The sequence below is a fragment of the Eptatretus burgeri genome, chromosome 10 (assembly GCF_056783735.1).
Source record: "Eptatretus burgeri isolate ZD-2024b chromosome 10, Ebu_testis_v1, whole genome shotgun sequence".
Lineage (NCBI taxonomy): Eukaryota > Metazoa > Chordata > Myxini > Myxiniformes > Myxinidae > Eptatretus > Eptatretus burgeri.
This window is the reverse complement of record NC_140970.1, coordinates 82582492-82598967: the sequence shown is the minus strand read 5'-3', so window position 1 is coordinate 82598967 and position 16476 is coordinate 82582492. Positions and strand designations below refer to the sequence as shown.

Sequence of the window (16476 nt, the reverse complement as noted above, 5' to 3'; positions counted from 1 at the left end):
AGAGAGCGCGCACGATCCAGCGAGCGCAATCCAGCGAGCGCGCGTGATGCAGGGCCCAGAGAGAGAGAGAGAGAGAGAGAGATCCAGTGAGTGTGCGTGATGCAGAGCCCAGAGAGAGACAAAAGCTTCAGCGTACGCACACACACACACACCAGAGCCTGCGCCTCCTCCTTATATCTCGAACTCTGCCCACCCTCGCCTCCCGCCCCTTCTTCCAGCATGCGCGGGAAACTTCCAGAAGAAGGGCATTTTTCCTCCTGGATCGGGGCCTTTCTTTTGCCTTTTTTTCATAGCTTTCGTTGCTTTTTGTTTCTCTCGCAGGGTTATTCGTTGGGGGGTGGGGGTGAGGCCGTCGCCCGTTCTCCTTCGACGAATGCCAGGCTTCTCGCAACCATGTGCTGAGGTGGAAAGGCGGTGGTGGTTGTGGCGGTTGTGATTATGGTGGTTGTGGTAATGGTGGCGTGGCTGGCGTTTTGTGGTGGTCGTGATGGTGGTGTGGTTGGGCAGTTGTGGTTAAGGTGGTTGTTGTGAAGGCGGTTGTGGAGAAGGTGGCTGTGGTTGTTGAGATGCGGTTGATCCAAAATAAAGATAGCAAAAGAAAAACAGCTAACTGAAGATTCACTGGCCTGCACACGAATAATTCCCTCTAGACCTCGGTGGGGAAATCTAAACTGAACACGTACTTATCGACATAATTGATCTAAGGACCTATATGGTGTCCTGTGAATTTTCACAACCGTAACACTATATATGTCAAGTTTCAGGAAGTTTTGATGAAAACTGTAGGCTGTGAAACAAACTAGTTTTGGAGATAATGGTATAGGCGATTTCCATTAGTGGCGATATTATGACATTAACTTTTTTCTCGGAAGAATTTCCAAAATCGGAGATGGTTACTGCCTGCACGTGGACTTTCTGCATATACATGGCAAGTTTCACGAAGATCCGATGAAAACTCTGGGTTGTGAAATGAAAAATGTCAAAAAACAGGAATGACTTCATAAAAATTGATATGACTTCATAGTGATGTACCATATGTGCGGTAATTCATCTCTGCTAATGCCCTGTTCGATTCCCGCAAACAGAATTCAAAAAGCTTGCCGAGTTTCGGAGATAATTTTTTAGGCGATTTCCATTACCGCAGATATTTTGACGTCACAACTTTTGTTATAGGAGGAATTTTCAAAATTGGAGATGGTTACTGTCTGTGCAGGGTATTTTTACATATATACGCCAAGTTTCAGGAAGTTTCGATGAAAACTGTGTAGGCTGTGAAACAAAAAAGTCCACAGGAAGAAGATGAAGAACAACAACGTGAGTAAGACTTAGAGATCCTCCACGAGGATCTAAAAACGAGACAAAACGGAAAGACATGTCTATCAATGATGAAATCCCACTGGCATCTCAGTTTTGGTGGAAATGGCGTATACAGTACAGTGTTTTGCATCTAAGCTCTTCATATATTTTCGGCGAGTAATATGCTTACGTATTCAACATAAAAAACACATGGAAGACTCACAGAGGGAATCATTCCTCTTCAGCTTTTTTGTCCATACTGCAGGATTGGTTGAAGTCCCTGTTTTGTTTTCCTGATGGAAGGACAGAGAAACGCGGTTTTGGTGTAGGTGAGGAAACCCCGAAGTGCATTGGGAGCATGCCCTGTAGCACGCCTGATTCAGCGCCATGTTAATCTGAGCAGGCACCAGCACACAGCCATCTCTTATCATGGCTTGAGGAGAATCATCAAACCATAAATCACATAAAAACCCTTATAGAGTCTATTGAAGGCTTGTATCATTAGTGATACCTTATTTCGAGCTAATAAACAGTAATTTGAACACAAAGCGAAGCACAAAATGGTTGGTTTTTCAAGAAGCAAATTAAACTGGTCTTGTGCTTTTACAACTTATATTCTAGCTTGACACAGAGCTACGCTAATATGGAATGAATAACTTCGAAACACAGCTGCATGTAACATTCAACACAATAATGTGTTATTAGTAGTCTCTTCTGCATAATTATTCAGTCTCTTGAATCCAAAACTTATCCGGCCGGTGGTCTCCCTTTAATATTTTGTCAACATTGTCACTCAAACAATCCCTTTCACTCATCATCTAGCAATTTGAAGTTACTCCTTCAGAAGACGGACAAGTTTTCGACGTTAGATTAGAGACGGGACCCATTTTATTAACTTGTATTTTTGCCACTACCTTGCTGGCTTTGGGACTTTATCTGTCTTGCTGCACATCACTTCTTCTGATCACTCACAGTCTGTACTAATCGTCTCATTCCTTCTGACTACTGTCGATCATGTCAACTTCCTATAATTTACCCTGGTTTCCTCCACGTTAGCTCAATCATAATTATCAGTGATGTCTGTAGCTCTGTGCATTGTGACATGCGGTGACGTGATCATGTGTGTGCAGCTGTACGTGAACAATGTTCCAGTGACGGATCCTGACATACAGACTTCACGTGGAGTGCTGCACGGAATTGGACAAGTGTTGCCCGTTCAAAGGAATCGCTGTGATAGCAATGACACAAAACGAATTCCGGTACATTATGTGCATCTACCAATTATTTATTTTAGGCATCTGATGTTCTATTTTTTAAATCACTTCCTTTTATGGATCTAATGTTCACGTTATCACTCAGTGGATTGTTTATAAACATGAAAAGTATGGTTTAAAGCATTGTTCTCCATCAAGGGAAATTATTCTGTTGTCAAAACAAATTATTCTGGCACAAAACTTCAATACGTGTGAAACTTGGTGTGTGTGAAAACATGTCGCATTGGGAGCATGCCCTGAAACACACCTGATGTCCTTTGTGCGACAACATGTCATTTGTACAAGTTCTTGGCCCCATCTTCAAAATGTATTTGAAAGTTTGAAATTATTATTCTGGCCCACTATTGTACTAATTGTTGGTGTTCTCTTGCACTCCAGACCAAATGCAACCACTGCCTGTTCCCACCGCCTAAGTGCTCTTCAAGTTCTTCAATGTTGGTGGGTACATCGACACTTGCAGGGCCTTCTTGTCTAGCCTGTTGAGGCAGAATATTAAACAGCAGTATGAGGTCAAGTCACAAGGAGCTTTTTTTACTTCATCACAAGGATAAGGCTTGGGCCTAACATTTTAGCTACATACTTGCCTTCTTCCGAGGCTGCATGGCAAGAAGGCTACTGATAGACCTACCTCAAACAGGGGGACAGGCAGCTAGCTTGTAACTGCACAAATAAATTATATGGGTTGTAAAGGTGATCGTGGCTTATGTTTGTGTGAAATGTAATTACAGATTGAAGAACTGGTCTTGCTGGTGCAGACTTTTGTCGGTTTGCATTGGTAGACTGGTACAACAATGGATGAAATCAACAGGATGTTGATAAGTGTATGCTGAATGAAAGCAAGAGCAAGAGAAAGCTGATGTTTTGGGCGTTAACCCTTTGCTGGAGCAAAAGAGAGTGAACTGATTTTGCACCTCTCCCTTTTGCTCCAACGAGGGGTTATCGCCCAAAATGCCAACTTGTTACTTCCCACTTCACTTAGCATACATACCTCAATGTCCTGTTGATATCATCCATTGTTCGAAAAATAATTTCACTCTTACAACTTACAGTTTGTCAGAAAGAAGAGCATCATAGTTGCGTGTGATTCCATTATAAATGACAAGAAAATAATAATAGTTTCATTTATAAATGTGTGCATTTTACACCCTAAATCTCTTTGTTGTTCGGCTTCATCACAGCTCAGCCCGAAGTTTAAAAGAAGATGTATCTACTTCCATTACCTCTTCGGAAAAGCTCAGCTTATGGTGGGATGTCGCTACATCTGCATAAAAACCTTGATTGTGAGTGAAAGCAATTGAGCTATGGTTTTGTGAAAAATGGCTTTAACCTCTCTTGAACCTGTTCCTTTCCAGTGAGTCATTAGACAACCTCAAACATGGGAGGAAATCTCCATTATTACTGAGTTTATTACCCCACGCACGTGAAGCAAACAGCTGGGTCAATTATTTGGTTCACTTTGTCTGAAAGTCTGTCCACAAATGTCGGTTTATGATCGAGGAACAACTTAATTCAATTCAATGTTATATTTTGAACACAAATCGGAACATGGATCGGTAAACCAACCTGTAGTTCAGCAATACTTTGGCTCTGAATTTGTCCCAATCGTGCATGCACAGAGGAGTGAGATGTTTTTTCTTTTTCTCATCTCTTCTGCCTTTCTGGTCGTCAAACAAAATTGAAAATCATTCCAAACAGAGAACTTACTGTTTTTAGCGATGTCATAATGGATACGACCAACAGGCACACATAACTAATGTAACATGTTCAATAAGGTGTTACAAAAGACTGCCTCAACGGCGGTAAACTTTGGGATTTTTTTTTTCTACAACATTTGAAATACTTATTTCATTTCAATTGGATTATATACTTGAAGTTTACCTTTTTGGCACTTTCAAAAACGTTTGTTTAGGACAAAATATGACGGCATTTTACATCATCTCGACCAATCAAATTCGTTGCTCGCAGACCCCGCCCATGTCTTTTATCTCAAGATTGTGTGATGTAAGGTGTTCAATGAACTCTCTAGTTTAAATTGTTCTGTTTTCTTGATTCTGGATATTGCCATCAGGCTTATAAAGCATGTTTCTGATTTTGTATCAAAATATAGGGTTGTTCAGTCTTTTGGGAAAATTATTTGGTGGAAAAAGTTTCTTCCATATTTCATAATAGTTAATCAAATATATATTTTCAATTGATAGTTAAATGCAACAATCAAACTTGCATACAAGTGGCATTCAAAAAGAGTTACCAGCGAGATGCTCAAAATAGTCAGACGTGCCCATGTTTGTTTTTTTATTCTTCAACACCCACAGTGGCCTGCAAAAGTATTCAACCCCCTCCAAAGTTTTCACAATTTTGATGCCATCTGAGCTTATTACCCCCCCCCCCCCCGTCGGATTTAGTCCGAAACGGGGGCTTATGGATTTGGTCTCAATTTTTGTGTGCTCTCGTGCATTCATGCGTACGCAACCATATCTCAGAAATGTTTGGACCGATTTTATTTGTACTTGACACAAAGACAAACCATGATGGTATACAAAAGCGTGTCTTTTTGTTTCGCGATGCGATCAAAGATGGCCGACTGGCGAACATTTTGGTTCTAAAAAAACCCTGTGTCAGACACGTCCTCAACCATTTCTCATACATGCATTTCCCGATCTTGTTCAAACTTGGAACACAGATAATGAATGATGGCTTATATGTGCACATCATTTTTCTTCAAGATCAGATCCAAGATGGCCGACTGGTGGCCATTTTAGTCATAAAAAACAATAGATATTGAACACGTCCTCAACCATTTCTCGGACATGCATTTACGGATGTTGTTCAAACTTGGCACATAGATAACAAATGACAGCTTACATAAATAAGCATGCCATTTGTTTTTGACATCAGATCCAAGATAGCCAACTGGTGGCCATTTTCTTACTTAAATGTGTTCCCCAACCATTTCTCAGACATACACAGTCCGATTTTGTTCAAACTTGGCACAAGCACAGCACACTATGGCATGCATGATGATTCCACCCTCTGCCGTACCATCTGTCATCCCTCAGACCAGCAAGCAGCAGCCCTTTCACTCTCTGCAGATCTGGATAAAATCACAAACTGGTCCAACACTTGGAACATGTCTTTCAATCCTCACAAATCTCACACTCTCAGTATGTCTCTCCGAAAGGACCATCTCGAAAACCAACCCACATAATCTCTCAACAATCCTCTTGAAGAAATCCTTTCATTCAAGCTTCTGGGTCTCACTATCTGCCATGATCTTTCTTGGGAAAGCCACATTTCCAAGTTGGCCTCCAAAGGCAGTCGCTGACAGGGCATCCTCCGTCATGCAAAGTCCTTCCTTGGCGCACCTGAGCTCCTGAGCACATACAAAGCTTTCATCTGCAGCCTGATGGAGTACTGCTCTCTCCTCTGGGCTGGTGCTCCTGCCTCTCACCTTTATCAGCTTCACGCCATGGAAACCAAGGCATTTAGGATCAATGGTAAATCCCATGATGAGGCTGAGTCTTTGGGTCTATCACTGCAGGCAGGTCGGTGGTCTTTCTGTATTCTACAGTCTCCTCTCAAGTCTCACCCCCCTCCCCGCTCTGTCTGTTATACTGACTGTCTTCCTCCTCACATATGCATTGACCTGTTCCATTTTGGCCATCGCTAAATCCACTAAATCCACATATCCACTCCCCGCTCTGTCTGCTCTGTCTCTGTCTCCCCGCTCTGTCCCCTATATTTCCGCAGGGTGCCCAAGGTCCGCCAACAACCCCCTTCTGGTAAAACTACCAAAATCAAGAATGACTGCTCACCTTCTCTCTCATTCCTCTTTTTCCCGCCTTTGGAACAAACTCCCATACTCTCTTCAATCCCATTCTTCCCTTCTGGTCTTCAAAACAGCTGTTCACCACCGTTTCTTATCTTCCCCCATCCAAAGACATGATCCTTTCTACCCCCGTTAATCCAGCCAAACCCACCTCCTTCAAATTCCCTGTTTTCCTTCCTGAAAGTCCCTGTCATGTGCGCTGGAGCAGTGCGTTGCTGCATCCACTTTCCGCCGGTACTCCAGAGGCCTCCGTCTGGCCATCCCCCAGGCAGACGCCTATCCCATCCCTATCTCCTTGAGATGCTGATCAACCTGCTACAACCACGAGGCACATTGACCTCCTCCACTCACGAGGCTCCCTCACTGAGAGGATCTGGTGAGCAGGATCAGCGTCAAGAAAAGGAGCCACATGTCCATTCAGTCGCAGCTGACGCTCACAGATGTGCAGATAATAAATCTCATTTGAGACTCTCTCAGCAACCGCTCGTTGGACACAAAGTCCGACCAGCGACAGTCAAGGATTCTCTGAAGAGACCTGGAACCAAAGGAATTAAGTCTCGTCTCAGATCCCTGGTGAGAGTCCAAGTTTCACATCCATAGAGCAAGACTGCAAGCACCAAGGACGTGAAGACTCGGACTTTCATCATCCAGCACAAGTACCGGCAGTGCCACACCCCATGATCCAGTGAATCCATGACTCCCCAGGTCCGACCCAGACGTCTGTTGACCTCTGGCTCACAGCCAGCAGAGACATGAATATCACTGCCAAGGTAAGTGAATCTCTCCGTGACCTCAACATCTTTACCACAAACAGGTACAGACAGGACAGCAGCATCGAAGAGGTCATTGAAAGCCTGGATCTTAGTTTTGACCCAGGGAACCAGTAATCCCAGCAGCTTCGACTCCTCATTCAGCACCTCGAGGGCCCGCAAAAGGATATCTAGCGTCTCCGCAAAAATGACTGCGTAATCTGCGAAATGAAGGTCAGAGATCTTGATATTCCCAAACGATGCACCGCGACTTGATCTCTCTGACATCCTCCCCAGAATCCAGTCCATACAAGTGCTGAAAAGTGTGGGAGCCAGTACACACCCCTGATGAACTCCAGTAACAACTGAAAATAAGTCAGAGATGGTATCACCACATCTCACAGCACTCTCAGTGCCAGAGTAAAGTTCAGATATCAGTTTTATCAGTTTTGGTGGCACCCCACAAAGATCAAGAATCCTCCAGAGGGCATCCCGATTCACTGAATCAAATGCTCTCCAGAGATCATCATAGGCTGCAAGCACCCCTGCCGAAACTCTCATTTGCGTTCAGTGAGGACCCGAAGAGCAAGGATACGGTCAATCGTTGACCACTTTTGTGTGAAGTTTTGCTGTTTTGGATGCTGGTGCTCAGGCAGATGGTGGCGAACCCCATCAAGAATTATCCGAGCATAGACCTTGCCCTGCACTGAGAGCAGTGTCACCCCTCGGTAGTTGTTGCAGTCTTTGCGATCACCCTTCCCTTTCCAGAGAGGGACAATAAAGCCCGTCTTCCAGCCAGTTGGGGTGATGCTTGTGTTCCAGGCAGAGCAAAGAACTACATGCAATGATATGAGTACAGCATTTCCACCGGCCTTGAGAAGTTCAGCATGGATACCACAGATCCAAGGAGCTTTACCCCCATTTCAAACGGTTCACCGCAGCCTGCGCTTCCACAAACGAAGGTGGACCACAGTTGATTGGAGGGTCAGCATGAGGGATAGTGACATCCCTAACATCCAACTCGACTCCTGGTGGATCAGCCTGGTACAGCCGCTCAAAATAACCGGCCCAGCGGGCCTTCACTTCGGAGTCCTCTGTCAAGAACCCACCACCATCTGCTTTAACTGCAGTACACCAAGAGATGGGCTAGGAGGAACGCAATGCACAAAGTCCCCTGTAAGCAGGACAATAATCACTTGACCACAGGTGATGCTCTACCTCCTCACAGATTCCTCACACATAGGCCTCCTTGTCCACCCTTAGTGCACGTACAGTTTTATGCCAAAGCTCCCTGAACAGCTCAGCTCTGCCATTCAGCCTGGCCCTGTGACTCTGGTCAATGGTATCCAGTGTCCCTTGAGAGACAAAATTCTTCTTTGCCCTGCGGTGAGTTCTAAGACGTCTTCCGGCAACATCAAGTACGGTGGTCTTGAAAGCACTCCATAACTCTTCAAGATCCCCCAAAGCAAACAGACCCCCAAATTCTCCACTCGGCTTGTTCGCAAACTTCTCAGCTACCATCTCATCCTTGAGCTTGCCAACATCCAGCCTAGGCTGGGATGGTACCATTCTCCTGGATTTAAACTGGAACTTCAGAGTTGCTCCAACAAGCCTGTGGTCAGTGTTGAGAAACTGAGCACTCCGGTAGACCCTGCAGTTCTGGAATGTCCTCGAGCAACCATCAATGAGCACATGGTCAATCGATTTTGCCACACTGCCAGCATTGGAATACCAAGTCCACCGATGAGCCTGTGGGTGCTGAAACCATGAACCGGCTACCCAAAGTCCATGACTTCTTGCAACGTCAAGGAACTTAGTGTATTCTGGTTCACAGTTCCAGACCCAAGGGGACCAACACATGTCTCATAACCATCCCCATCAGTTCCATTCGATGCAGTGAAATCCCCCAAGACAAGAAGAGCATTTCGCTTGGGGCACTGATCAACCACAGACTCGAGCGTGGCATAGAATGCATCCTTCATGGTGAGATCACTCACCTCAGTCTGAGCATAAACGGAGACCAGGGAAATGACACCCAAGGAGTGACGAATCATTGGTCTCATAATACTCTCATTGACCGGTGTTACCTCAATTATCATTGGAATCAGCTTATTGGACAGAGCTGCAGCAACTCCTTGGACATGGTAACCATCAGAGCTCCCAGACCAAAAGTAGGTGTAACCACCTGCCATGATTTCACGGCAATCCGGTCTCCGAACCTTTGAGAGTGCTGCAATACCGATGTCCAAACGCTTGAGCTTCGATAATAACAGACAGGTGATCATCCTCTCTTAGGGATAGGACATTCCATGCACCCACCTGAAGGGACCCCTCAGGTTAACCCAAGGAGACCTCCGTGTGGTGGACGACACCTCAGCACCACCCCGACACGCACTACCACCATCTGACTCAGGAAGGTTACCCCATGGTTTCTCTTCTCTCATCAAAGATTGGGGGTCCCGAAGGCTTTGCCCCAGTCCCGTCATCCCTTGAGCTGCCCTGTGAAGCGAAGCTGCACAGGAGGTACTCCCACGGAGTGGGTTTTCAGATTTTGTTATGCTTTGAGAAAGTTTTGTGGAATTAAGGGTTTTTGGTGGCCGGAGTGTGAATCCTGCCACCAAACTTTGAAGAATAAGTAACCCAACTGCAGGAGGACATCCACAGACATAGTTGAGCACTACATATGGATGGCCATTGGCTCACAAGGAGCTCCTCCACCCTTTGACAGGGTTTGTTCTTAATCCTGCTGGGTGTCCATATCCATACACCCTCCTCACTAGGAAACCTGGTGGAGGAGATGGTTTAGTTGCCGACAACCCGACCATGAAACAGGTTAGTGCAGGCTTACATGGTACCTGTAGCAAGTCACAGATCCAATCTGGCCTGACCCAAAAAGACTCATAGCAGTTCTTGCTGCAAAAGGTGCTTCCACCATCGACTGACCTCTGGGACTGAATACTTTTGCAACCAGTGAATTTTGATTTGCACATGTTTTTTGCATTTTTTTCCTGACATGTAACCTCCTTCAACGATAACAGTGTTTAGTTTGATCTCTTCAGTTATGATTAAAAAAGGTTCATTTGTTAATATTTTTTTTGACATTATTCGTAATTCATCGAAATGTGGCATTATTGGATGGGGGTCAATACTTTTGCAGGCCACTGGAAGTGTATGTCACAAATTATTTATTATCCCTGATTATGTCACAAAAACATGAGGTTTTTTTCGAAATAATTTGAACATGTCTGAAAAAAGAAATGTTTTTGGTCTCAAGATTACAACAGCGTTTAGTACAACAGCAGGTGTTGATATGATATGGGGGATGCGGGTCTTTATTTACATCAAGTTGAAGGCTCATGGAGGAGTTTATTCATCATTCACATACAGGACCAACATGTCAGTTAACATCAATGTATTTTTAACATTCATTTCAAGGACGGGCTCTTCCTCTCGTGAGTGAGGTGTCCAGATGGGAATGCTCCAGGCCAACCAAAGTATGGGGTTATTGCAGACCTTACTTTTTTGTTTTATCGCGGCTGTTATAATTCATGCTGATACACATTGCACTTGACACCCATAACGGACTCTGTAGCAATGTCACCTGGGTCGTGGTTTTGAGACGGCGCACTGTACGATTTGATTTTTCATCGACGTGGATACCCCAAGCTACCTATAGTAATTTTACTTGTCGCAGATGCCAGACTGCTGTGATGGGTACTTTGGGAAGCAGTGCCTGCCTTGCCCTGGTACCGTGGATGCATGGTGCAATGATCATGGCGTGTGCAGCGATGGCCTAAATGGAACAGGTCAATGCATATGTGAGGAAGGATTTGGAGGGACTGCATGCGAACAGTGCCTACCCGATCGCTATGGAAAACAATGCCAGCAGGGTATGTCGAATAAGTTGCTTCTTGATTACAAACTCGATGCACTCAGTTATAAGCCACTGGGAAATGTTCAGAATTACATTTGCTCTTGCGTTGACAGACGGGAAGTAGATGCTCATGTTAATGAAGTTCTCACTAAATGCTGATTTGGCTGAAGATGAAGGCATCAAGGAAGAATTTCTGTAACTGATTCATGACTGCTGCTGCACTCACCTTCTACACTCTGTTGAACAATGAAACTGATTGTGATTTTTTTTTCGCCCCATGTCTTGTCGTAGATGCCAGACTGCTGAAATGTTTACCATTTTCTTGCACCCTAATGTTGTCTTTTTTTTAAAATTCTATTTCATAAATTCGCATTAAATCCACAAACATTGTTCATGACCCTCATGTGCATAAATTGCACCGGAGATAAAATGACTCTTCATCCAATTAGTGACACAGGAATACAGATTTGAAAACCGCAGGGAAGGGCAGGGCAGGTCGAGGTGAAGGGGATGGAAATTCTTGTGTAATTGACTATGAAATGATCAGGAAGACTTTTGATATGACAGCAGTCATTTTGTGCACTAGTATGAAGACAGATTTCACAGGAGTATTTAAATTTTTTTATTTAGAACTTTTGAGCTTCCTGAAGGTAGAATGTAAAGCAATTAACGGGTAACTATGTATATGTTGGTTTTGCACTATGGTGCGTATAAATGTCAATTCCAAATGATGATTGAAAAGGAACTCAAGTCGGTGGACTTGGCAGAAACTGGCCCCAAAATTCTGGTACCCTCTGTCGAAGCAATCACACCTGCAGGAGGCTAACATATCCACTATCCATATGCAGGAGGCAGTTTACTTTTGTGCCAGTTTTTTTTTTTTATGGCTTCACTTTGTCAAATGAAATGATTAACTTATTCTGCATCTAATTTTGACAGAATTTCTTCCATTTTGATCTTCCGCTTGCTATTTTGGGCCGTCGTAATAACGGAGTGACAACATACTTGCCTTTGAGCTGTCTTGTCTGGCTTTGATTCCCAACCTGATTAGAAACTGTCATCCTGTTGCTTCACAGTCAAGCTGCTGCAGCAATGAGTAGTATACATGCCGTCGAATGGCACATTAAGCTTAGGTGCTATCAAAATTTGATGCTGGTGGAGATTTATCCAATGATGGTATCTTTCACAAAGAGTAAGCCTCTGTGTGCTGACACCCAAGGTATAATACAAATTATTGCCTGAACTAATCTTTATCTTTCGAGCCTTTTATTTCCTCACATAAAACGACTTTTGTAGGTCTTTCGTAATGCAATCGACCAAGACAATCTGTCTATCAAAATTATTACCCCCACACTGAGTCTTAAGGGTCTTTGGGAGTCTTCAGGGTATTGGAGGTATTAAAGGGTCTTTGACGTCTAAAGGGTCTTCAGGGTCTTTGTGGTCTTTAAAGCTGAGGTGGTGGATGAAAATACCCTTCGGCCAATCCTCATGTTGGACTTGGTCTGTGTGCCAAATTTGGTGGTTGTCGGCACAGCGGTCTTTGCAAAAAATGGGAACACAGACAGACAGACAACAAATTTTGTTTATGAGATGGCAGCACCAACCCTTTTGAATATAGCTTGATGGGAACACACACACACACACACACACACACACACACACACACACACACATGCCGCACTCACACATGCGGATATCTGCTTCTACTTTTAGTAATGGATAAACAAGAAAGATGAGATAAACAAGACATCTTTTCAGGAGAAGTAACCCTTTGAACCCTGAGCTCCTTGGACTTTGGCTCCCTCTCCCTGGGCTCGCTGGAGAAAAATCCGGCCGCTCGGACGGATATATGGAGGTTTGAATCGCAGCTGGTAAAACGGCCGCGAGGGTTCAAACGGTTAATCCTGGTCACGATGCAGTTATCATGCACACCTCAAAACTTTAATTGGTTTCAGACATGCAAGTACAACAAGTGCAGCTCGATCCTTTTGGTGATAATTATGTTTCTTGACTGTGATAATTTGTAATTAAATTTCCCAGATTGTTGTACACCAGGTCGTCTCTTGTTTACTGTCATGACTGAGGATTAAAGTAAATGCAACCTGGCAATGAGTGCCAAAGCACTTCAGTTTTCTTGATAATGATTTTGAGGCCAAAGGCATTCACCTCTGCAATCTATTGTGAATTATTCGGTGTGTGATGCGAGTGGAATCATCGGCAAAAGTAATTCTCTGATACACACTTTATCATATACAAAGGTCAAGGCTCAAGGAAGACATGGATGGCAGAGGAGGGGGCAGGGGCCAGCTGATCAACATGCCAACAAATAGAGCAAAGGAGAATAGGAGAACAAGGAATTGACACACCAGCAATATCAGCATGAATAAGGAAAGCTGCAGTTGGTAAAGAAGGGTGCAGAGTTATCAGGAGTTAGGTGTTTCATTTGTTCAGTGCATGAACTGCATTTCTTTCATATACTCTAGCAGGATGGTTAAACAGCTCTTCATACTGATCTTCCCAATGAATCAAAATCTCCTCTTCTTCAGTTTTTCAACTTCGACAAGCTTTGTGAGGAGCAGGGATAACTCCACCATGTTGTGCACTGGAGATTGTTTTAAGAGCTGCAGAGTATCCTTTGCCATTGTTTCTATTATCCATGTTATACCTGTCATAATTTATGCTTCTTTTCTTTATAGAGCTCATCAACATCTTTATAGATCTCATTCCTTTCTTTATAGAGAACTAGCAGAAGTACCTCGCGTTACCCGGTATTGCCCGGTCTTTTTTTTTGTGGGGGCCTAAAATACTTCCCTACACCCGCGAAGGAATGTAGTCAGGGATCATTTAATGTTACCTTTCACATAGCTACAATGGTTTCGGCACAATGGAGCAATTTTAAAAAGAATTTTTTTTTTTTTTTTAAATTGTTTTTTTTTTTCAAATTTTTAATGTTCTTTTGTTTATTTATTTATTTTTGGCCTAAAATACTCCTCTGCCCTCAAACATGGACCTCTGAAATGTTGAAGAATATCTGTTCAGCCGTCTCTGAGAAAAACGGTGACACACACACACACACAGACACAGACAAACTGCTCTCTTCAAGTATAGATGAGGATACCACTATCATTAGGTCATCTCTTCGAGCATGACCTAATAATATTGGTGTTGAGAGGAGAGGTGACGATCCGTCCGTCCGTTCACAATGAAGTTGAAGCGGGAGATCTGGTCATTAGTGATCCTGATAGAGGTCGATGAGACGTACACAATGGTATGACTTTCAAGGTCATCGAAGGTCAAGGTCAAGGTCATGAGGCCTTTGAAGTTGCGAAAATGACTATTTTCAAATTCTATCTCCTCCGCCATTTCTCAAGCGATCTTGAATTTGATTGTGGCAAATGAATCTATGGGACAATATCTAAATTTTGGTCGGGCCGGATTTTCCATATTCGCTTTCGTTTTCGTGTCACGTGACTTCAAAATTGGCAAAAAATGCGAAAATGACAATTTTCAAAATCTATCTCCTCCGCCATTTCTCAAGCAATCTTGAATTTGATTGTGGCATATGAATCTATGGGACAATATCTAAATTTGGTCGGGCCGGATTTTCGAATTTCGCTTTCGTTTTCGCGTCACGTGACTTCAAAGTTTGCAAAAACTGCCCTACCTTCAGGAGGCTATATATTTTCTCGCAGAGATGACCGTCACTCCTGCACGGGTGTATTTTTTTTATTTCATTTTGATTTTATTAAACCTATGTGGTATACTCATGGGTATCAGGAAGAGGGTAGTCATCCTGCCCCATCTAATCTTGCCGACATGTGGCACCAGTGATACACCTGCAACACCATTTTACAAGAGTAGAGAATGTTTGTTTTTGACAAATATTTGGGATCTTCTCCAGTGGTAGCGGTGAATGCAAATTGTGTGCTACAGAGTTAAGATGTGGTTTCTCTTTTCAGATTGTCTTTGTGTCAAGGGACGGTGCCAAGATGGTTTGTCTGGGGATGGAAGCTGTGAATGCAATGTTGGATACCGTGGTATTCACTGCGATAAACGTGAGCTTGGAATCTGCATACTTTGTCGTCCTTTCCATGCCTCTTGATTGTTTTTCCTTGTTCCGTTAATCTCCATTCCTTAATAGTTCACTGCTGATTATTACGATTAATTTTATTTTTAATTTCTGTTTGGAATACCCCTTCCCTCCATTTTGTTCAATTTTTTCTTTATCCATATCTACATTTTTGTCCTTGGAAAGACACAATAAATATTTTATGCAGTTGTTTCTGTTTTGCATTCCAGCAATAACTAATAATGCTTGCAAGAAAACCTGCCACACAAGTGCAAAGTAAGTTTAATTTGTTTCTTAGTTTTTGCATGAACAGGTATCACATCACCAGAAAGTTTATGATGCTTTCTCTTATCTTGCAAATAACCTGATTCTTTTAAAACACAGCCTCTTGTCACCTTTACAGCTGTATCGAAAATCCAGGGCAGATTCCAAAGTGTGTGTGCGCTGCTGGTTTCACTGGGAATGGTACTTCCTGTACAGGTCAGTGAATAATAATTAATGATAATAATAGTAATATTGCACAAGGATGCATATTAATTACAAAATACTGTACCAGCTACTTACCCTTGTTGGATCTCGTTGAACTAAAAGAGTCCCATCGAGTATACTCTCCGGTGAAAGTGGGCTTTCTATCGATGGACGAAGAAAATGAAATTGCAGATCTCTGTATGAGGACGTCCAGAAAGGGTGACTTTGTTGATAGGTGTCTATTAGACTGTTCTTCATTATTCACTGACTTTGTGCGAATTTCACCTGAAGAGAGCACATCGAAAAGCTTTGTGGTTTTATTTTTATGATAATGTCCTTCAAAAAATATATATATATATATATATATATATATATATATATATATATATATATATATATATATATACATATATATACATATATGTATATATTTTTTAATGAATATATATATATATATATTTTTTAATGAATATAAATATATATATATATATATATATATATATATTCTCACCGGGCGTAGTGGCGTGCGCCTGTCATCCGGCTACTCGGAAGCTTGGGTTGGAGGATCGCTTGAGGACGGGAGCTCTGCGCTGGGCCGCGCAATGAGAGGGTGTAGGGCAGCCCGGAATCATGGCGAAACCCAATCCTTATCCCTGTGTCGTAAGAGGCGACGAGGGTTGCGTCAGGAAGGGCATCCGGCGTAAAACCTGTGCCAAATCAGTATGCGGATCATAACGGATGATCCGCTGTGGCGATCCCCAATGGGAGCAGCCGAAAGACGAACAATATATATATATATATATATATATATATATATATATATATATATATATATATATATATATATATATATATATACATATTCTCGAGCCCCACGACAAATACACAGACACAGCAAATTAAAATCAAAAGATTGAATG

At 42.9% G+C, this 16476-nt stretch overlaps 1 protein-coding gene across 1 annotated transcript in view; it reads left to right on the top strand.

The window, feature by feature from the left end:
* The window catches only part of STAB2 (stabilin 2), a 426796-nt gene that overhangs the window by 268662 nt on the left and 141658 nt on the right, over positions 1 to 16476 (top strand). Inside the window, exons 35-41 of the mRNA XM_085899123.1 lie at positions 2427 to 2555; positions 2949 to 3008; positions 3749 to 3850; positions 10840 to 11035; positions 14979 to 15074; positions 15319 to 15364; positions 15492 to 15568. Of these exons, the coding sequence (XP_085755249.1) occupies positions 2427 to 2555; positions 2949 to 3008; positions 3749 to 3850; positions 10840 to 11035; positions 14979 to 15074; positions 15319 to 15364; positions 15492 to 15568 (706 nt within the window). The remainder of the gene's footprint in view (positions 1 to 2426; positions 2556 to 2948; positions 3009 to 3748; positions 3851 to 10839; positions 11036 to 14978; positions 15075 to 15318; positions 15365 to 15491; positions 15569 to 16476) is intronic.